Genomic DNA, 24813 nt, shown 5'->3' with positions numbered 1-24813 from the left:
TTACATCCGTACATTTGGAAACAGCAAGAATTACTTACAATAATTTACTGAAAACTTTGATGTCATGTCGTTCTGATGTTCTTAAGACTCAAGCAGTGAGGACCAAATCATCTACCACGCCAGGTAATACCTAACTTGTAAAAGGGCAACTAGGGTTTGTGCACAACTCTACTGGTTTCTACCAAATGAATTAATTCTGATACCTTTATTTTAATACTTTGAGGTCTGCTGATAAGGTTTTATAAAATACTTGACCTATATGTATATAAACCATCTCAAATATGTTTGTATAAATATGCGCATGTCATTTATAGTGTACAGATCAACAGCGGAAGCTTGCTTCAGAATTAAAAATCTGAAGCTAGCTGATAAGTCCTTACCACAAACTTGAACTACCTGTGTATGAACTACCATACTAAAATATTTTTGTATAAATATATACATGTCATTTATAGTGTACAGATCAACAGCAGAAGTTACCACAAAAAAGACTACAACCCTTCGACGTACAAAAAGTAATTCTAAATGAATGCAGAAAAAAGTTTTAAACGCTAAAATACATCTCTTCAACTTGGAACACTGAGAATATTATTTCTTTTTACTGCACTAAGTTTTTTAAAAAATTTGTTTTTCAAAATGGCATATTCAAAGCTGCGCCTAAACAACTTTTATAACCAAAGTAGCTTTAATCCTTTTTTGTTTACAGAAGTCACATCGACGTTGGCGGCTACCAAAAAAGTAAGAACAACCACGACCAAACAAGCAACAACAACGACCATGCCTGTAGGCAAAGGTAAGATTCCCATTCCTCACACACAGCTGTGTCTCTTCTCCTAATTACTATTAGACTGTCTGACTCTGTGACCAGTTACTTTTTAAGTCTTTGCAAGACAAAACAAATCATGATAGTTTTTCTATAAGTTTGCCTTACACTTTAATAGATTGTCAGGAGCATTATGAACTTGGAGCAACTGCCTCTGGAGTCTACCTAATAGATCCACCTACCAGCGGTGCAAAACCATTTCCTGTTTGGTGTGATTTTTTTGATGGCCATGGATGGACTGTCTTCCAGAAACGTTTCGACGGCAGCGTTGATTTTTACCAAGACTGGTCACACTACAAAGAGGGATTTGGCACTATAACTGGAGAGTACTGGCTAGGTGAGATTACTGGAATTAGTTTCTTTTTAATGATATTATTACCAGCTATTTTCTCTTAAATATTTTGTCAGATTGTTCAGCATTAAGTGTTTAAATCATAGACTCTTTAAAGAAAGGACTGCCCATTGTCAGGCTCGGGATGTGTAACCTGGGTGCTAGATTTAAATTGGATGTATCTTTAAAATTGGTTCTAGACGGCCTAGAGAGGTAATTCCGTTGCCAAAATGGGGGTTTCTAAGGACAGCGGATTCTATTATGCTAAAGTCAGTGTACTAAAACGTCATCTAGAAGTTAAATAAGTCAAGTTCCAAAGACAAATAGCTTAATTTGGTTTAAAATTAGTCAAAATTTGCCTCAGCATGGGTTACAAGAGTGATTTCAGTGTCTATTGATGGGCTTAAATCACTTCTAGATAAAATAAACAAGATCGATGCAATGAAAATTACTACTACTATGCCTATTTTAGTAACTTACATGCAAAGGTTTATCAAAATGGTTATACTAGTAACAATAAGTACTTGATTTGACAACTTTTCTCGCCTCTTCAAACAACCAAGCTGCTTCTCTTTGTCACTTTTATCAAGCACAAATGACCAAGAAAATATTAGACAATGTCACACATGCTCCATGAATTATTGCCATAGGGCTATGAATATGTGATATTGCTTGGATAAGGTAAACACAGTAACAGTGAAGGTTACAGTCAATGAATAATCTATGAGCAGCCCAAATGAAGTAAACAGTGGACATATTTGGTACAGTCAACCCACCCCTGTTCAAGTTATTGATAAAATCAAAATCTGCAAGGTCTTCTGCTGTCTCTGGTTCTACAAAGTCCGCTGTCCCAAAAACTTGTGCTATAAAACCCCTGCTAAGAAAATCATTTTTTGTTTTGATGTCTCATCAGAGTTTGTCAGTTCCTCAGCTTCAGTACTGGTCAAATCATATTGATGATTATCAATGGTCTTCAGCTGTCACAGAATTGTAGGAAACGTGTGAAGTCATATCTACCAGTGCCTGGTAAGGTGGTCGAGGTCGAAATGAAAAACTTACCAAGCAAACCCTAAATGCTTTTGTGATATCAACGAAAACAATCATTGAGGCGGCAGAGTTTCTTCTGAATGAACATAGCTTCAGCTATGTCTTACCTGCAATATTTTCTGATGAAACTCTCGAAAAGTTTTTCGGTCAGGCTCGAAAACACAGTGGGGGTAATTTCTTTTATTGACGGGGTAGGCATCAAGGCAAGTGCCAAGACTAAGAATCTACACTCACCGCTTAAGTATGAGTTTATATCATCAACCCCATCACAAGCTATGTCTTGCATCAACAACATTTCCATTGATAATGAGCAATATGATCTTACCATTACTGACACTGAGGAACTGATAAACTCGGATGAGACATCTAAACACAAAATCATTTTCTTAGCAGGGTTTTTAGAGCACAAGTTCCGTGGGACAGATGATTTTGTAGAACCAGAGACAGCTGAAGACCTCGCAGATTCTGATTTTATTACTAACTTGAACAGGGATGGGTTGACTGTACCAAAAATGTCCACTGTTTACTTTGTTCATGCTGCTCACAGATTATTCATTGACTGTAACCTTCACTGCTACTGTGTTTACCTTAGCCAAGCAATATCACTTAATCATAGACCTATGGCAATAATTCATGGAGCATGTGTGACATTATCTAATATTTTCTCAAAGTCATTTGTGCTTGATAAAAGTGACAAAGAGAAGCAAATTGAGTGCTTGAGAAGAGAAGAAAAGTTGTCAAATTAAGAACTTATTGTTACTAGTATAACCATTTTGATAAACCTTTGCATGTAAGGTACTAAAATAGGCATAGTGGTAATAATGTTCATTGCATTGATGTTGTTTATTTTATCTAGAAGTGATTTTAGTCCATCAATACACACTAAAATCACTCTTTTAACCCATGCGGAGGCCAATTTAGACTAATTTTCAGCCAAATTATGCTATTTGTCCTTGGAATTTGATTTATTTACTTCCTAGATAACCTTCTAGTACATTTACTTTACAATAATTAAATCTGCTATCCTTAGAAACCCCCATTATGACACCAGAATCACCTCTCTAGGCCGTCTAGAACCATCTTTTGAGATACACCAAGTTAAGTCTAGCACCCAAGTTCCAAATATCGACCGGCACAGTGTGCAGCCTTTTCTTTAAGAAGTCTATGATTTAAATAGTAAACTCATCAAAGAGATCAATATATAAAATAACATTACTATTGTTCCTCGCTGCTTTGATTACATAATATATAAAAGTTTTATAATTTTTGGTTTACTCGACGTAACTTCAACAATTATAGTATAAGCAAATCTATTCAACGTCTAGTTTAGTTACTTGGCTGATAAACTCAGTAATATAACAAGCTGAAGATCACTGCCCTATCTTTTTTGGTGTTTAAGTACATTTTCAAACTCAAGTCTGTTTTATTCAACTCCTAATAACATATATTAGTAATCAAAGTTTCACCAAGACAGATAACCAACTGACATGTATGACCTAAAATGCCAGATGTGTTCTTTTATTATGTATTATAGAATATATGCTTCTAAATGGATATTATTATTGTATGTACCGATATTATGTTTGTTTATTTCATATTTTAGGACTGGATAAGATACATGCTTTAACTCAGACTAATAGGAAGCTGAACATTCTTGTGAAAGCAGCCGATGGGACTATACAGTTTGGAACCTGGTCTAGCTTTATAATTGGCAGTGAGGGAGACAATTACAAGCTAAATGTGAGTATGTAGTGCATAAGGACTAAATGAAGTGAATGTATGCTAGTAGTAAAGGAGACAACTACAAACTAAGCGTGATTAAATAGGGAAATGTGGATTGATTGGAAAGATAAAAGTTGATAAATAGAAACATTGTATATGACGTTGGTAAAAAGAGGTGGAATTGTGTGCTGAGTTTATACCATGACAGTTACATGTAATTCACAGTTGGTAAGAATCATATTGCTTCGAAATCTTCTCCAGCTAAATATGATTAAGATGACAAAGTTACTATGAAAAGGAAATATTAAAGGTTGACTTGCAACAATTTTCACATTACAGTTATTTGGTATCAAAAGAATCACCATGTCTTACTCTGCTGTGTTGTAGGTGCAGAAAATGTGGAAATGTGATTACAAGCTCTTAAAAGCTCCAAAACGAACAGTTAATCGCCGCCATCATAAAACCGCCGTAGATTGAAATCAGTTTATTTCTCTGATGTAGTCATTACATCTGGTTATTGTTTTGTCACGTGATGTTCTCACGTAAATTGAAAGGTCAATAAAAGGCTCTATATAAAACATCTTGTAGCGCTAGTTTATGACAAACACCTCGGGTTCTACCGAAAAGCCCGTTTCAAATATAGATGCTCGCTACTTTACTGTTTTGTTTTGGCTTGGTCTGATCGCCCAGTCGTAAATTGATCATGTGACCCATACGTCTTGCCAAACAGCGCGAATAATTTATGCAGCATTTGTCGACTATCACATTTGATACACAGGCTCGTCATGTTTATCAGAGGATGATATGCGTCCTTCGAGCTAAGCTAAAAAAATTAAACGAGTTTTTACGGTAAGTTATAAGATAGTAGTGCTCAAATTACAGCACTACAATGATGATGAAATAGACGCGTAAGAACAATAGACATGGTTTTAATGGATGCGTGAAGTATATTTGTGAAAATATTTCGACAAATGAGGTTGCGTGAAAGTGTAAACAGAAGCCATCTTGTACAACTACGTCCCTTTTGAGCCGTTTTGGAAAGAGATTCTAATCTATGGTGGTCTCGTGATGGCAGTGATTTACTGTTCATTTTTGAGCTTTCATAAGCTTTTAATCACATTTCCACATTTTTTGCACCTACAACACAGCAGAGTAAGACATAGTGAATCTTTGGATACCAAATATCTGTAATGTGAATTTTGTTGCATTCCAACCTTTAAGTAGTTAATCTGAAGAAAAAATATTAAAATGATTTTGAACACTAAGATGGAATGTGTTTCCCACAAATAAACTCCTCTATAAGTTTTGTCTCTTACAGATAGACATACCTTCTTCGATCATCAGCTATATTTATGTTATTGGTATACCAATAGTTATATGTATATCAATGTACCTACCCAGGGAGTGTTACCTCCACCTCACGTTGCAACTAAAACTTTTATTGCAAATAAACTGTGCACTCTAAGTTGTCTCTTACACAGAGACGTACCTCCTTTGATCATCAGTCATCTTAATGTTGTTGGTCTACCAACATTTACAAGCATTTAAAGGACTTAATCAGTGACTGTTACCTCTGCCTCATGCTGAATACATTCTCTGTATTTTTATATTCATGAAGCTATTAAAAATTATCGTTTTTTCATATTTACAAACTATTAATAGCTAAAACACAAACCTCAAATCCTAAACTAAACAAAAACTAGCTGATAAAATTCATGATGAAAATTCATATAATATAGTAATAATAATCATAATTAATATTAAATTAACATTTAATAATAATAATAATAATAGACCTAACAAAGAAACATTAGTGGACATATTCCCTTAAGTTGATATCACCTCTTACCTCTCTAAACAATGCTCATAACACATCATAATTATTATGTGAACTAACAAGTTATTACAAATACATATACTGTAGGAGTTATCTTTTCTCAACCTATTACAACTTTTCTCTTTTAATTTGGGTCATAGTTAGCTTTAGAGTATTTCTGGTATATATTTAACCATGTGGCGTGACACGCATACTTTAAAAGTAAAACTCTATTGAAAAACAATGGTCGTGTCAAAACCAACATCAAAGTGTGCTTTTAAAAAAATGCAATATTTCTATGTCACTTTTGCTTGATAAAATATAAAAAAGAAGATTCTAAGTCACTATATCTGATGTACATGGAAACTTACAGCTCTTACTAACAGTAAGTTAACAATTTGGTTTGTAGAATGCCTTCATTCAGTTAGTATTTTCATTAAAAGTGTTATAACGATAAAAACTGATTTTCAATTGAAATAATATAGCTGCTTGTAAAGCTTCGATTCATACTCTTCTAATGTGCAAAATTTAATAGATTTGTATGCATAAGTAACAAAGGGTTTTAATCACTGGATTTCCATGCATAGAACAGATTCGGAGTTGGCCTCTGCTGACAAATTTGCACCATACCGTTTCCATGATTCAAAGTTGTACTTTATCAATTTTCCAAGACTAGCTATGTACTCTTTAAAACAGAACTTGTTAAAATCTTGTCACGTCTGGGTCTTGTTCACTTTTCAATTAATGTTTTATTCACTTGTTGTACTAACTCAGCCAAGATATCTGATCAGAATTTTTTTATTATTGATAATATGAGTACCCCCTCTATACTACAAAACAGCAGTGGAATTTAATACTTGCTATGCAATTATTACATCAAAGGTTGCATGAATGACAATCTGTTTTAGCAAAAAAAATGTTTCAATACTTAAAGCGTTAAACCTAGGAACAGTTCAGTGGGAGTCGGTAAAAGCAGCAGGTTCATTTGTTTAATGAATAACGTAACAGAAAATAAAAATATAATTATCTCATTATTGTTGTATGAACAACCTATTGTTAGCAATAGTAGCTATAATAGACCCATGTGATAGTGTAATAAAATGCACTGATTTTTTTACTTCCACCGGGAAAGCTTATTTGGGTAATTGATAAGCTTAATTTGGTATTATCAATTGTTATCAATTCAAATCCATCCGCTGTGAGCGCTGGATTGAACCTACTAATAAAAATCTGTGATTTTAAATAGTAGGTTCAATGCAAATGCCTTCGCACAAATTTTACTAATCAAAATGGCATCAACTTTATTTGAACTTGATTGTTACTAGGATTCAGAGCAAAAAATGCCCCGATCTGTTCGAAGCATTTAAACCCAGTTAATGCATAGTGCACAGTTAGTTTTAATATAGAGTACATAATGGGTTTCAATGTAAGGTACACATAGGTGCATTTGCACTTCCATGAAAATTATCAAAATACTATATTGCACAATATACAATTTTCTTTGCTGTGGAATTTATAAAGTCATCATTTGAAAAATTAAAAAAGTTATTAAAAATTTTGTTTTTATAAAACTTGATCTTTAAAATATAACAAGATGTTTTTTTTTACTAGCATTCAAATTTTGGTAAGTAATAAAGTTCTAATGCTCAAAGTTAATATTTCTTTGAATGTACTATTCATGCTAATTAATAAATTATTTATTGTATATTTGTCATTCTCCAATATATTAATCTGCATTATATTATGGGTTTATGTATCTTAGCAACAGGTTAGCAGTGCAGCTTATAGTGGGAGTCTTTATGAGTATGGTCTCTCCTCCACCAATGGTATGTCTTTTTCTACAAAGGACAGAGACCATGATCGATGGAGTGGCAACTGTGCAACAGCATGGCATGGTGAGTATAAACTTGTATGCAGCTGTCCATCTTTTCACAGCTCATATAAACATAATTATATTTAAATTTATCAATATACTATAATTACCTGATAACTAGTTATTTTATATTATATTAACACTATTAACTCTACAAGGCTTATTATTATAACAGAACTAGTTAGAGTGTATATCATGGAGTGTATATATCAGGTGATAGCATGAGATAGCTAGTGAATATTTAATTTATCACTAGTAAACTAGTTAACGTTGCTATAAATTTAGCAGCTAGGATCGCAGGCTAAGCGAATGTAGTACAATCATACCTCAACAAACGAGTGCCCCAAGATACAAGAAAATGGAGATATCAGCAAAATTTTGAGACAGTTACTACTTTGAGATACGAGAAACCTTTAAGGTATGAACTTACAACAGGTTGTCAATGATCATCAAAAGGCCAAATATGCGGCAGGCTGTGTTTGAGAACAGCATCACTCAAATTTCGTTGCTGATTTAGTGAAAAAATACAAAAGCTTGGCTAATAGTTACAGTGAGAGCTCAAAGAAGTTGCCGAGCCAGAAGCTGATAATAACAAAATTAGAACGATGACAAAATTAAATTTTATTAGAAGATTAAAACTTAGCTTTAAGTGTTTGACTAAATTCATTTACATTGGTTAACGGCCGAGTGAAAGAGACTTTACAGCTTTGTGTTTGATACACTAGACTAGCATGATGCAGCACGTAACATAACGGAAACTTTAAATTTAAATTCATTTATATGAAATTTAAAGTTCTAGTTATGTTACGCAGCGTCACGCTAGTCTAGCTTATTGAAAAACAAACTTTCGAGTTTCTTTCACTTCGCTGTTAGCCATTACATCTGTCTCAAAGTTAAACACACCATACAGTACTGTACTCAGTAATGTTACATTTTATTGCAAATCATAACCAATAAATAGGTAATTGTTACTTTGTGAGCATAGATAGTTAATTACAACATTTAAAAAGGTATTTTTTTCATCATTTTTTCCTGTTTTAGGTGTTTGTTCCTTAGTATGCAAACAAATTCATTTTTATTTAGTTAATTTGTAGAGAAAATATTGCATTGAGATACAAACACTTTGACATATGATTTCACGCCAAATATGTATTAAGGTTGTATGACACGGTTTCACTTTATATTCAAATAAGAGTAATTGTTTTTAATATATCTTTGGTTACGGGAGTATTTATATTATCATATGACTCATTGAGCTTTACAGTATAACATGATTTGTGGAAACCGTATAGTGCATAATCAAATAAAGAAAACAAATTACATTTAAAGATAATAATAAGTTATTATTGCAATAAATTTCCAGCAATTATCGATAAATTCTTAATTATCATTGTTGAGTATGTCTAACCTTGTTAACCTTTACAATGAGATTGCTAGGAGATCGTAACTCCTATAGACACAAATGAGTGATGGAAGTTTGTCTAGCTAAATTTTTACCATCTTCATTGTCCTCTTTTTAATATTTTAGTAATAATTATGATACTAATAATTGTAACTTGTATCGGCTACTTAAAAGTGGGATTTAATTTATGTTTAGTCAAAATCCTTATCTATCTGTACCATGATATTGTATGGTGATGACAGCTGGTCAGCTAGATCTGACAGTTGGTGTCTGAATGCAGGTTTGAGAGATTGTATGAGTTTAAACCATATACTTTAAATCATCATATGAACTTTAACCTTAATCATCAAACTATGAATAATTTAAACCAGATTCTTATACAAGTTACCTGCAGTAAAACACTTTCTAGTGAGCAGATACCGGCTGTTAACATTTAAAATTACTAAAGTTTTATTTTAAAATAGCTGTCTGTCTCACTTAAAATTAATAATAAACTCCATAAACATATTAGGAGAATAGCTCATAACTAAATATTTAATGGAAATTAATACAATGTTATTATAAAGTTATCGGCCAGAAACACTGGCTACACATTATATATAGCATAAACAGATGAGAGCATTTATTTGGATTGTAAACATAGATAATTGTGTATATTGCAGGTGCCTGGTGGTACAGCAATTGTGCGAATTCTAACCTCAATGGTGGCTATAATAATACTTACAGAACTTCAATCTTCTGGCATCCCTTATACCAGCTGAAGGAGACAGTGATGAGAGTCAGTAGAGATTAAGTTGAATCAACTCTAGTCAATAGACACAACTAACTAGTTACTAAACTCTATTGACTTTATGATGCACAAACATGACTCTGTTGGAACTCTAATATACATGTATTACATTTATAATTATAGTACATGTTGGTTGTCTGATGATGTCACCATAAACACTCCTATGAGTCTTTTATGATTTTGTCTAAAATCAAATATATAACATAACAAACGCACTTTCTCTCACTATTGTAGGTGAAGTTGTAATTGTTTCATAAAATATGGCTGCTGTCCAAACACCATGCATTCTGGGTAAAGCACCATCTATCAACTTATTAAAATATTCACAAGTTTATTAGAGAGCTGATAGTTTTTGTCAAATTTAAACTCATTACTACGACAATAATGAATATAATGACAATTAAAATGACCCACAACACATTTAAAATTTCTGTCACTCGTTTTAGTAATGTGGATACCCTTTTGAAAATGTAATAATCAAGCATCATGCATATGAGCACGAATAAGTTATCGATACTCCAATAATTTAATTCACTGTATTGCTTTATAAAAAGAAGGACGATTATTTGTTTTCTTTTGTTTGCTGCTGAAACTTGTTTCAGTTAATTTTGTTATCAATAGCAACGTTATGTGTTTTATTGATTTTGTTAGTTTCAGTTTGTTTTGTTATTGCTAGCAACCAAACAGCGTAAAACATCTAATTGAACGCCTTGGCGCTCAATTATTTTTTCCAAATGGCTCGTCAGATTTTTTGGAAGGAAAATCTAGCGCTATTGCGGGTGAAACGAACATCGCCTATATTTTGCTCTCTTTATTCGTTGGAACGATATTAAACCTGTTGGATGCAATAAATCTGTCAACTTGCTTCTAACATGTCAAAGATCTCTTAATAAATGTGCATCGAGAAATATATTTATTAGTTGATATCTATTGTGTGCAATTGACCTGTGATGAGATTATAGCCTGTGTTCTTCTTTGCAATTGGCTTGAGTTTTCAATTTTTATTTCATTTTGAATTTGAAGACATATTTTTAATTTACATCTCTATTTGATTTTATGACCATTTATAAAAATGACCGTCACTAATCAACTTTTGTGGCGTCACGAATCCGGAAATGGCGTCACAAATAATTGTTTTTGTGACGTCACGAATCCGCAAATGACCATCACTAATAAATTTTTTGTGACGTTATTTTCACATTCATGGCGTCACCATTACAGTTTTTGGTGATGTCACAAATCCGGAACTGATGTGACAAATAAAATAAAAGCTCATTGCACTCTTTCATATGTTTGCTTCAATTTACAGCCAAAACTAACTTTTTATGTGCATAATAAGTGGAGTTATGAGCATCGTTCCATCGTAAACCATGTTAAGAAAGCTGCAAGGATATTTATAAATTATACAATAATAATCTATCAAATGATACAAATATTTATATTATGAACAATTGAAATAAATGAATCATACTTATATTACATGCAGAAACAAAAATTAAGGTTTTCAACACAAAAGTATTTCTATCGTTTGCTCGGATAGCTGCGTTCTGATTCTTGCTTAAATGGAACAAACATATTTTAGTTGCCCAATACTTTTTGTAATATCCTCTGACTTCAACTCTTCTTTTGCACTGCTGAACTAGTCGATGTTAGCGTGCAAACATATTTTAGCATAGCTTTCACGCGCTGCATTTAGTACAAACACAACTAGTAAAAGTTTGCTTAGTAAACATAACCTTTGGTCCAAAACTTGCAATCGGGTATTTGTACGCATGTCCTTCAAAGGATTAGAACTGCGTTAAGCAAGGACCACTATTAGCTTGAGATAGTAATCACTTCTATAGCGTTGCTTTGAAAGTTCATCTACCGTCGTAAAATTAAGCCGTTTTTTATATGTAGGCTTCTTCGAAGTAGAAAGACCGTGTTAAACAGAGAACTACTACTAGCCTGAAACCATTATTGATTATTCCGATGGTGCTGCTTTTAAAGTTTTAACAAAAGAAAAGAAAAATCTTTGGAGTTGGATAGCGAGATAATAAATTGTTTGTGATATGAACAATTCATTAATAATTCGATTATTACAATATTATTTAAGAAGTTGTATCTACCATTTAACTTACATTAGTTTTAATCTAATAGAGTGATGGGTAAAATTTTCAAGATTGTCAGTGATTGAATTCCCAATGTTAGTTTTTATTTATGTTTCCTTGTGGTCCTTATGTCTGCATCTTTGTAATCCTTGTGTGTTGTATATTACAGGACTGCGTGTGCTCTTATTAACTATATGAACAATTTACTGGTCATTCTGCTGACGTTCCAATTTTAACAAAATAGCAAAATGGTGTTGCTGTACATTGGTAAACAGTGACACAAAAATTAGAAGCCAGAGCATTGCGTTCTGGTGAAAAACAACCTATTAAAGAGCACCTCAAGTATGATAAAATTCTGATTGAGCGAGTCTCACTCTATCACTCCACATCAGCCACTCAGCAAAATCCAGCTAGAGTAGCGCCATGCAGCATAGTATTAGACTAAATATCACCTACATGTAGTGTGTTTTCACCATTTATGGCTGATCACCAAGTACTTCGTGGAGTACCCTAGAACCAACAACATCTATCACACAGACCATAGTTTTTGTTTAGTTTTGATGAGTTATCCTTTTGGCTTTCTAACCAACTATCTAGCTCTTCCAAAGGTGAGTGTATATATACACATTTTCTATGATTGTGGTAATTTTACCTTAATATATATGACTCATATAAAATGAGGCGTGCGCACTTTCATGTCAATTAAGTTTTTATTCTTTCTAGACGTCAGAGTATATTTTGCATAAACAGAATTATAAACAATGTTTTATAAATCTAAAGTAAAATCAAACAAAAAATATACCTTTACTACAATAAGAACGGTTTCTCTCTGTAAGTTTAGACGGTAAACATATAAAATGGCTATTTAAACAGTAAACAAAACAAAGAGAAAAGAGCAAAGTCAACAACCACAAACATTCGATGAGGAGACGATGCACCAAAAAGTGATCCATCAATAGCTTGTTTACAAAAACTTTGAACAAGTCCTGTTAGACAAGGTTCCTTGATGAAATCCCAATGATTCTTTGACATAGCTCAAATCTAACTTCGTCAAGTAATAACCGTAAAATATCTCCTTGATCACCACCTTTGTTTCGACTCCGCCTATAATAGAACACCGCTATAGGAGTTAAAAATGTTTCGACTCCACCTATAATAGAACACCGCTATAGGAGTTAAAAATTACCAGGCCACCCTTTGAGTGAACGGCACCTCTGTTTCACCAATGATATACAGGGGTCTGTATATCATTGGTTTCACAGCCACATTGACGTTCTTTGATTTTTACAAACTTACATGTATATTACAAAATTAAATGTTTTCTTATAAATGTTCCATTAATATATATATATATATATATATATATATATATATATATATATATATATATATGTATAATAATATACATCATAACTAGATGTCATTAGAAACCAGAATGTCGACTTTTGTTATTACATGTAGATCTTAACAGGGATTTTTCTTGCCTTCTGTTGGGTGTTTTTATTGAAACCCCATTTTTGGCTAGCTTGTCATTGGCTCATAAAGGAGCTCCTCATACATATGCTCCTTAAACATTGTTAGTATAAATACACACTGTAAATATATATTTAGTCAGGAACAAGTTTTTCAGTAGCCTTAAGATCCTATAACCTGTACTGTCGATGTTTGTTTACGGCACAAACATTGACTTTTAAGAAACAAGATTGTAATCTCAACTATTAAATCTTTAGAAAATCCTTTATCAAATATAGAATAGTTATTTGTACACGAAATTGTTTAAAATCTTAAATCTATTGCATCCCACAAACTTATCTGTTAATTACAATGATTGGTTAAGGGTTATCTTACCCTGGCAATTATGAGACCTAAAAAGTATGTTAGAAATCAAAGTATTTCTTTGGATTATTAAAGCACACAAACTTTATGCTGCTATTACTGTGTGAGCATAAGTTGTCTTCCCTTTTATTTTAGAAAGGATTGTCGTACTCTCTAAGACAATGATAGATAAAATATCATGAAATTCAACTTTACATAAACATATTAGCAAGCTGGAATAACGATTAAATAATTATCTTTGGAGTTGCCTACTCTGATTTCATATAATAGAAAATCTGGTTGAAGGTAAAGCATTTCTTTAAGGCACTACTATAAAAAGTTATCTTCTCCTTACATGTAATAAAACAGCATAAAATTTTCTGACAGGATGCTCCACTGTTCTAACACTTCCTTCATACCAAACATTCGCTAATTGTCATGGAAACGTATGACTACCTGCTTTGACACGTTATTTAACAAAGCGCCAACTTTGTCTCCACATTATTGTTTTAGAAAATACTTCAAATTGTAATCGGCACTGACCCTTATGAACATTTGACAGTGGCTTGTTTAATCTGTGATACCTTACAGCATTCATAGAGCAAGAGAGATTGTTTAAGCAATTTTCTCGAATAGCTGGCTGACGATGTGGTAAATCATGAAAATAACATAAACAATAACATAACAACTTTGTTCTCTTTCTCTAAAGACCTTCAAAAATAAAAAAAATACGAATGATCCAGTCAAGCCTCAGAGAGATTCCTCCTTAGAGACTTTCTATAGATATCAATTATGGTTATATATTGACTGCTCTGTAAGTAGAGACAACTCAAATGGCCGCAAGTACAGGCTTCTACATCATACATGCTTCTACGATGTAGAAACATGCGCATCCAGCAGAGCTGTAACTCAGTCAGCAAAGGGAGCAAAGAGAATGCTAGCAGTCACAGATTTTCTTCTGAGTCTTGGTCTGTTGTCTTTGAGATCGACGCAGGGCAGCATCGCCATATTGTATTCCAGAGCCCATCATTTCTGGATCCAAGTCTCCTATATACGTAAGTAGAACACTATCAAGAACAACAGTTATGATCAAGTTAGACTTATGACATATTAACACTAATCTGTTTTCAGCCTTCTGTTCTGCTTATAGCAAACACTCCATTTGAACAATCGGCATTTCTAGCTTTAGCCTTATTCGCTCTTGAAGGATAAACTTGCACAGAATTTTACTAGAATTTATCATAAAGTATTTGCATTTGTCTATCATTTGCAATCGTATTTGACGTTTAAAGTGATCTGACTGCCAGGATGTTTTAAGAATAGAAGCTACAAAACTTGTGAAAATTTGCCAAAACACTCAGATAAAGCCGGAGTGAGAATACGTCGTCACAAAGAAACCTACAGAATAGTGGCCACATAATAATGCAACTTGAATGGAATAACCACTATCAGCTATAGCAATGATAGCAGCTATAGCTGCTATCATATAGTCACGCCATTTCAAACAAAACATTTCAAAGTAACCGTCCTGTAACATCATTAGGGCATTTATGAGGAGATTAAAGTGATATACCATCTTAATTTTGTCTTTATATTGCAGATCAATGTTATGTAAATGTTTACACTGCAACATTCCAAAGTAAGTTTTCTGTAACATTGCTAGTACATCCATTTGAAGGTAAAAATATGACATACTATAACGTTCCAGTCACGTTACAAGCCAAGGTTATATGGATGTTCACACCCCAAAACTCCTAAGTAACTCTGGTAAGTAAACTTCCTGTTACACCGCTGAGACATTCAATAACAATAACAATGCTTCTCTAACAGCGTTATGATAACGTTAGCAAAGTTTATTCTGATAACATTTTAGCTCGATCGTTACAGAAATGAATGATTTATTTTGACCAAAAATTCTAAAATCAAAAAACTCAAGAACATTTTAGAAACTGAAAGTACATTTGTTGTTAATATTTGGTACATATTAACACCAATATACCAAATATAACAATAAAAATGTGTGTAACGAAAATAAAATAAAATTTCACTTTTAGGTTGAACGTCATTGAAACCTTCTTCATGTTTGCGGTGTTTCCTGTTTGTGCCTACATGTGTCCATGATGACATCTACACAGCATGAAAAAAAACTGTGTCAACTGAAAATGTATGTAAGTGCTACAGACTGTAACTCGAATAGTTACTGTACTACGACGATTGGTTGTAGCGATGTTACCATTCACTCAGCTTGTGACTGTTTCAATCATAGCCCGGTCTTGTGCACCTAGCTTGGTTATGCACAACAATCTGGTTACACTATTCTGTATATAGTAAACACTGAGGCTGCGAATGGATTGGTGTAAATCTGTCTATATTTCATGTTTACACTCTCAATAGGGAAGCACACAGCCCTAGCTATCCGCATTTCTTATTAGACCTCACTAGAAAGATAACTGAACACGAAGGTTTATTGTCTGGGTCAATGAAAAGTGAGGGAGATTCTATATAAACTTGTGATTGACTCAATTGAAAGGTCAAGGGTGCCTGCTAAATGTTTGTAAAAAAATAAAAAAAACTTAAAATTGTTTTGAATTAAGTTGAAAAAACACGATGCATTTTGAGCAAATGACAAAGAGAAGAAACATTTGAATCATTAAATGCTGTAACACAGTTTTATAATAGCCTTTCAAATCAAAACACGACAAGTTACCATTTCCTAGTTAAATCAGCCTTACCTGACTCAATTTTAGCAAGTATAAACCAAGCACACTTAAAAAAGGTTTCCTCAATGTTCTCTCCAGTCATTGCACTAGTTTCAAGGAAGAGCATGTCTAAAGAAATCAAACATTTGCTCATGATATAACTCTGAATTTAACAGTAAACCGAGTTGCCTAGCAACAAGAAACAATCCTCAGTATATAAAAACCTTCATGAGAATCAACAAGTATCTAACAATACTTTAGAGGGAGTGAAAATGCTTATTGATGACACATAGCAAACACTCTGACAGGTAATGATAGAGATATGACATGACAGGTAATAACAGGTGCTATTTTTTCCATCATTCATTGCAATGATGAAAGCATGTGATATAAAACAACAGTTCAAAGGTCAAGGATGTACCAATAAGGTTTAATGCTCTCCCATTCTGAAAAATATGATGCATATCTTTTACAGTAAAAGTTACTATCACAAATTTATCATAGCATCTAAATAATATAATATTATTTTATATTATAAAATACTAAGTGAATGCCCGGCGTTGCTCGAGTAATAAAAGTTTTGGCAAACTCGATGATTTTATCTAAAGTTGTGATTGGCTCATTTGACAGGTCAAAGTTTGAAAGAAACTTAAATATACTTTCTTTACCATTTTAAATTTACCTGATTTTAGTTAAAAAACAAGATGCTTGTTCAGCAAATGACAGAAAAATGAAACATGTGAATTGATAGCAGCTTTCACTCAGTTTTCCAGCCTTTCAAATCAAAACACAGCTAGTTGACATTTGTTAGTTAAATCAGCCTTACCTGACTCAATTTTTCGGTTTCCTCAATGTTTTCTCCAGTCATCGCACTAGTTTCAAGGAAAAGCATGTCTACAAAATACAAAGAGCTTTTCATCATATAATTCTTAGTTTAACAGTAAATGGGTCATCACATGATGGCCGAAACAAAGTAAGCAACACAAATTGACGTCGGTGTCAGTTGTAAACTGTTCTGCCGAAGACATTTCCAGCCAAAACGAACTATTTCAGTTCTGCTTGCAATTTCATAGGCTGAATCTCTGCTTTAATTGGTTAAAATTTCACCTAGCACGCTGAACATTTTTTCCATACATGCACGAGTTAAATTAAGAAGTGTCAATCCTCAATGTGATACTGTCTTCATCCCTAGTCATGTTCATTTGATGTAGCAAATATTCTCTCTCTGTCTGATGCCTATCTCTTTGTCTGAGAAAAATGTAGGTGTAAACTAGCAAACAAGTAAATGCAAGAATATAATCTATATCTTCTTCAATGGCATCCGTTTTGAGAATTTCAGACATAGACAGGAAGTGAAGTAATTTTGGCTGCCACGTGACATGTGAGCTGAGCGAACCAAACCAAAGCAACTTCTGAACCAAACCAAACCTGAGTCGGTTCGGCCATCGTGTAACCAACCCTTAAACTTGTTTGAATGCATCAAGCTGTTGATGCCACATAGCGAACACTCTGACAGGTAATGCTAGTGATATGCAACGGCAGGTATTGACAGATGGTATTGTTTTCATCATTCATTGCAGTGATGAAAGTATGCAATATAAAACAACAGTTCAAAGGTCAAGGATGTGCCAATAAGATTTAACGGTCTCTCAATATAAATAGGCTGATTAATCTCTATTATAATAAAGATTATCGACACAAATCTGTCGTAAGTATTCACCTAAACCATTGAGTCTCAGAAATAAAAATCTGCTAAATACTGCAATATTGATGTTTTTATTGGTCTGGGGGCACCATCTAGACTTGTTATTGGCTGTACACTTTAAATGACTATATTCCACTAAAACTACTTAAATTAACGTAAACCCACTACTTCAATGCCACCTTTACTTTAACAGGACCTATAAATGAAGGATTGAAGTCCAACAACAGTAAAGGTCATATCACCAGCTGACAGACAGCTCCGCACCCAACTTCCTTTCTTACCATTTTCTTGTGCAAATCTGCTCGCCTCCAGGAATGTTATTTCTCTCTCAGCTTCCGGGACTTCTTGTTTCCCACAAGGAATATGACTATGCTTGGGCTAGCCGAGGTTCTTGCATCTCTCAGCCAGTGAGTAAGGGCTAGTAGACCTAGGTGTGAGGGTCTGGTGTATTAAACAGCATCAACTTACTAGTGGTCTCAAAAAAGTTTTATTTTAGATAATCATGGATGTACAAGCTCTTAGTGCGATAGTCGGGTGCGGTGTAGTTAAACTACCGACCATTTTCAAATTGATAAAGAGATGAGCTTGTAGATTATGTCAAACTTTATTGTAACATACTCTCGACAGCTAGCTTACTACCTTATGCACACGAATGATTCTCAAGCACAGCCTTATATACAGTTTACAAAACGATAAGAGTCCCAGAACCTGAGTTGCTATGATAACAATTAATTGAATAGAACGCCATTATGTTTACACAGAAAGCAAGATACACAGACACTGAACGAATAAAAAGGTTGTTCATGGAAAACCAGAATCAACATGTCAAGATAACAGATTCAATTGTAAAAACATGGAGAGGAAATGTTGCTGACTTCCTTCGATAATTCCATAAAAACTGGACAACGTTTTGATTATTATTCCGCAGACAAAAATATCTTCATTATATAATTAGGTGGTGACAGTCTAACCAAATGTCTCCAATGCATCTATTGTGTGGTGACTCCAAACCGGATCTCTGAACTAATAAGTCTTTTAAAGAAACGGTATTAGTGTCGTAGGATAGATAAAATAAAAAGCTATGAGATTCTACTCGAGCTCTATCTTAACCTTCCTGATTAAGAGGTTCAGGTGAGATCGTGTGATTGCTGATATCTCTTGTGATGCTTGAAGTGATATTAACTATGTAGAGAAACGAGATGTTTGGCAGTGGCGAAGTTGATCTTTGGTCATTTTGGATGAAGCAATATTTCGTCATGATTTGCCAGTTGTGTATCGATAATTGGTGTCTTTGTGTCTTGCTTCGCACAACATCTAAACTCGCACGCAGTTTCATTTATTCTACCGAGTAGCAGCTTGTTTCCAGTACTTGTTGTTACATTTGGGTTGATAATCAAGAGGCTTCATAATCTGAAATCAAAATAACAATGACTGGTAAGCTAATATAACTAGTAAAGAATTAAAACATAAAATAAAAGACAAAAGTATCAAAAGAAAAGTAAAAAAACAGAGACCCTTACTACTTATTACTGATCAGGTCTCAAATGAATTACAAAAAAATTACAAAAGTAAAAACCTAAACTAGTTCCTTTTTTGTTTAACAGCCATTTGCCTTTCACCATAAAAATTAGAAAAACCCTGCGTCTGATACAAGCCCAATTTACTGTTGTACAAGTATGGCAAAGGTTGTTGGGATCACTAAATGGTGGTTACACTCATGTAAAAAAGAGGCTACCATTCTTTTTTTTCTTTTTTAAAATAATATAAATGAATGATAACTTAACTAATAGGATGTTTGATTGCAAGGCATAATGATCAGTGGATTTTTCGTATGGTGCAAGCAGTGGACATTCTTGGTATTGTGTGGCAGGGCATTCGGCATATCGAGTGTTCGTCGCTATGGGGATGTTAAAACAGGTAGTTTAGTACATATATGACAACTTCTGATGAACTAAAGGAGAAGTTAGCATGCAGAGACTTGGCTGTCTTTACATCTGAATGCACATTACTAACTTACAACCAAATAAATAAGTTAAATTAAATTTTGGTACCATTTTTTTTTAGTTTTGTGTCCAAAATTAAAACTAAAAGATGAATTACTTACATTGTATATGTATTTAAAGATATTCCCAAAATTTTCTTTAAGCAGAAGTAATTCATAGCTGAACCTGTCTCCCTATATCCGCAACATCCACAATGGTCCGAGTCTTAGCCTTCCATTTGTGTGAATACCTATGAAATTCAAGATTGACTGCTTCAATAGAAATTTAGTTACTATGATTAATTTTGATCATCGAACACTTTTTTAGAAAATTATAAAATAGTTGATATCGGGAATAGCTTTCTCCTGTCATCTTTGCCTATTTGCGCTCTGACTAGATTCAAGTCATTTACCGACGCGGAGGTCCAAATTGGTAAGTAGTTGTGCTTCCTTTCACTAAAAACATTATGTATAGGTAACGAAAAAGAACACAACTTCAATTTAGACCGTTTTCATAACATGTAAACCCTAACTTGACTCGCTAACAAAAAATACAGTTAGAAAGACAAGCTGCGGCTAAGAACATAGTTATATTTAAATCTTCATTTCCAATTTTAAACGGTCATTTACTGCTCCTCCAGCCATCATATGCTTTACGTAACTAGGCCATCAAGTTTTTAACTACTATTTGTTTCAAAATACTTTGATTATTCAGACTTGACCGTTGATGATCTCATCCCTGCATGTTACGTAAATTTATCTAGAAATTCAATTTGATCAATAATACTACAGCTACAACAGATGACCTTTCGCTCAACATAAAAAAACTGATTCCTATTGGACATGGCTTGCTTCACTGATCTTTTTTTATTTCTAATTTGACCATAATTTATGTCTTTATATAAATTTTATTATCGTTGGCACACTGAACATCTAAAAATTAATCGTAGGCCTTCACCATTTATTAACACAATAATACTTTTGGACTAAATAAATGAGTTATCATCTGATTGACATTTAACTTTTTTTGTTTATTTCTATTTTATTCTAGTATCAGTTACTTATGGACAATTACTCACATATCTACTTAATTAACATTAATTGCTAACATAGTTTATGAGTAAGCCATTTTATAATATTAGCCTATTCAACAGCTGAGCTCTTATAAGTTTAAACAGTATGTTTTTCAACACTACTATTTTAAATACCATTGCATTCTCATCGTATTACTTTGTGTTTTAATCACAATCAAATATAAAGGCAAGTTTTATTTTAATGTTTCAATCAAATACCTGATTGGATATGCAATGGCATAAGAGATCAGGCCCTAAAGTGAGCTGTTAGTAGACCCAGACTAGTCGAATATAGCGACACAGAGAGCAGGCTAAATTGGTTTCGGAGTAAGCCTGACTGCTGGGTACTTATCATGGACTGGCCTGTCCGTTTGGGAATGTCAAACAGGCCTCGGATAAGGTCTACTAGGAGTTTGGGTTATGTGTACGTGTTAGTGGGTAAAGCTGACTCACCTGACAAAGTCAGGCATTTACCATATCAACTTGTGTGCTCAAGTTGAGGTTCCAGGCATAGACATATAAATTTCAGGAAACTTTGGAAGAGGACGTTTTTGAGTAGTTCTGGATCGGATAAATAGTGAGGCAGTTCGGAGCATGATAGCTCCCATGTCAACGGATAGACAAGCTGTCTTGTCAGAGGCTACAGCCGTAGCTCGTAACAGTGAAAAAAAGTTCGATTCAATGACGGTTACGTCAGCTACTAAAGTTGTAGCGGTGAGAAAGCAACATTTTAAGAAGCGTACAAAGGTACTCCTGCAAGTGCAGAGACAAGTACCAGACATGATGAGTGATATCATTGCAAGAGCGGTGGTCACCTTAGCAACAGCAGTCAATGCGCAGCTGTAGACCGCCAGTGCAAAGTATGCCACAAAACGACACAATACAAGAGCCAAGTTTTGTAATGCGGAGGCAGAAGTCTATTGCAGCAGCTGTAAACGGCGCAGAGTCGGGTGATGATACACCGTTGCTTGTTCACTGTTCAGCGCGTGAGGAGCAAGATGCCAAGTCAGCATACTAGATGAGATTGTTCCATTCATATTTGATACTTGTGTATGTAGCATCATTATAGGTGTTGACCAGTATAACAAGCTGAAGTCGAAACTCACCATTACACTAAAAAAGGTTTCAGATGCTGAGAAACCGCTCGGCTATGGCAGTAAAAGCGAATTAGATTTGCTTGGTTCATTTATTGTGAAAATACAATGTGAAGATAACAATGTTCATGCTGTTTTCTATGTATACAATGGCGAGGCTACGTGTTTTTTGTCACATGAAACTGCTGTGAAGCTATCATTAGTTTCTTACAGCGATAATGCGGTGTGCAATGTTTTGCCTGAAAACTCTGATAAAATCGTCAAAAGTTTTACCATTTTTTTAATGGTTTAGGCAAGCTGGTAGGATACAAGGTTAAATTCCACATAACCAACTGGCAGATGCCGTTGATGGGCGTTGTAATTTGGAAAGGGATGCCCAACTGTCAGGAAAGCAGATCAACACTAAATGGAAGGCTCTGAAGTCATTTTATAAGGAGGAGAGGATTAAGACTTCTAACCCAGGTGTGTTGGCTTAAAAACTTATTGTTTTCCTTTTACTCTTATTTACGATGAGCAGCTTATTAATGCTAAAGTAATTATTGTTTTGGCAGAATAATGTGATTCACAAAGTATGTTTAATCGTAATACACAGATAATGTAGATAATATTTATCACATTATTGTGTTCTGTTTTCATAGGTCAAACTCCGTCAACATGGAGATGGTACGGGAAGACGCATGAAGTGATGTAGTATAGACCAATAATGACCAATGTATCTGATGAGTTGGAAGCCATGGACAAGGAGGAAAGGAGGTAGGGTTCATACTAGTCAAGATACTATAAGTATTAAAACGATCATGGATTATGGTATCGTTTTTTTTAGCAAGCAAGATGCTTAGGAACAGCCAAAGACATCAGCAAGTTGAAATGGGGTCAGGACAGGCCATCAAGCAGCGGCAGACTACCTAAGTACATTATCTGCTAGCGCAAGTGATAGTGAGCCATCCACCTCACGTAAACGAAAGCACTATAGGGACATAGAAAACCTTTTGAAGAGCCTTCGTGAGGAGCGATCGAAGCAGATGAAAGATTATATGGAGATGATGACCAAACAACAAGGAAAATTTTTAAGCAACATCACAAATGTTTAGTCAAACCGTGAAAGCATGCTGCTCTCCAACAACTCCACCTACTGCTGCTGCTACTCCTTGGACGAGCCAACTCTATGCACAACCGCCATATCCACCTCTACCATCACAGCCATCAACTCTGCAGTTTTAATCTCCTCAACCATGGCAATCACCAACTATGCAATATGACAATAACTCTGGTACGAGGGGAGAATGTCTTTTTTATCGAGCACCTGAGTGCAGTTATCAAGAGAGACCGGAATCTGAAGAAGATGACAACAACTCTTAAGCTGAGGACGGCAGCAATGTGGAAGCTGAAGAAGGTCTTCCACAACATCAAGCCCAGAAAAAAGTATTCGAAGCGGATACATACGCGGAGAGCCATGAAATTAATAGTCCGAGAGGATCTAAAAGAACACAAAGTGGTTGGACTGTCAAAAAAGGACATTTGCACTAATATTGTATTTGTTATAACTAGGATTACTGGGTTACACCCAATTATTATAACTAAAATTAGTAGGTTATACCCAATTTTATTACAAAGTGTGGGATACACCAATTAGGGTGACTTACAAATAATAGTTTGCTATTCTACTAACAAAGGTAGGATATGCTAACCAGTTTTGGGTTTTTAGATGGAAACTGTTATTATTTTAAACAGTATGGGAGCAAGATTGAACATAGAGGAGGCAAGTGCTAGTCCTAGGCCAGGAGTACAACTCAATGACCTCTTGGGTGTTGCCAAATGTCAATAGGGATCTGCTCTGAAAATCATTATAGCAGGAATTACTGATTCGGGAATAGATGATACCCACATATTACTGCAAGGAGAGAATTTGAGAGAGCATTATCTACAGCAAGGGATATACAAAACATAGTGGTATATCCAATATATCTTTCCACTGCTCTGTCACTAACTGATTAAACCATTATACTTCCCTGTAATAACCTTGAAAGAGGGATGAATAGTGCCTATGAAAAAAGAACTGCTGGAATTCTTCCTGATATATGTATATTTGCTAGAAAGGAGGGCACCGATTTCTTTACCTTACATACCACTAGACTAAGGGATGAGTGCAACCTAAATGCCAAAGAAGTTAGAAAGGCGGGAGAAGTGTTATCCGTCTGTATAAAATAGAGGTCAAGAAATGCGAACGAGTCTCGACCAAAATTTCCGCATCGACCTGTGTTAGTTAGCAGAATGAAACAGACCAATAGACCATACGAAGAACAGGGAAGAGAAAATAGGCTGGACCATAGTAGGGATGAAAGACCTCTGCCAACAGATCTTAAACTTATCATACAGGGTAACGTCCAAGAGAAGACTTGATATAGATGAAGAACTTGACAGACGTGAGGTCCGTGTAAGAGACGAATTTAGAAGGTTGGATTTAGAAAGGGAAGAAAACATGAAATTAGAAGCAATAAGAAGAGAAAGAAGGGAGAAGAAAATTATACAGGGATTTGATTACCTGCATGGAT

General features: G+C 34.4%; 1 protein-coding gene and 1 pseudogene across 1 annotated transcript; one reads left to right on the top strand and one right to left on the bottom strand.

Moving 5' to 3' along the window:
• The first annotated feature begins 777 nt into the window (after positions 1-777).
• LOC137396767 (ficolin-2-like) lies at positions 778-9807 on the top strand. The gene is made up of 5 exons (XM_068083078.1): positions 778-793; positions 942-1160; positions 3805-3941; positions 7502-7634; positions 9677-9807. Exons 1-5 carry the CDS (start codon positions 778-780, stop codon positions 9805-9807), a joined length of 636 nt encoding a protein of 211 aa, XP_067939179.1.
• Positions 9808-14480: 4673 nt separating this feature from the next.
• Positions 14481-21637, bottom strand: LOC137396766 (ras-related protein Rab-4B-like; annotated as a pseudogene).
• Between the last annotated feature and the right edge of the window lie 3176 nt (positions 21638-24813).

This window comes from Watersipora subatra, chromosome 5 (genome assembly GCF_963576615.1).
Source record: "Watersipora subatra chromosome 5, tzWatSuba1.1, whole genome shotgun sequence".
In the NCBI taxonomy this organism is placed as follows: domain Eukaryota; kingdom Metazoa; phylum Bryozoa; class Gymnolaemata; order Cheilostomatida; family Watersiporidae; genus Watersipora; species Watersipora subatra.
Note: the sequence above shows the minus strand (reverse complement) of the source record. Positions and strands in the feature narration are given on the sequence as shown.

Excerpts from the sequence above, each read along its gene's own strand:
- LOC137396767 (XM_068083078.1), top strand. Across the intron at positions 3,942-7,501 it reads GAGACAATTACAAGCTAAAT|CAACAGGTTAGCAGTGCAGC; the intron begins GTGAGTATGTAG and ends TATGTATCTTAG. Across the intron at positions 7,635-9,676 it reads CTGTGCAACAGCATGGCATG|GTGCCTGGTGGTACAGCAAT; the intron begins GTGAGTATAAAC and ends TGTATATTGCAG.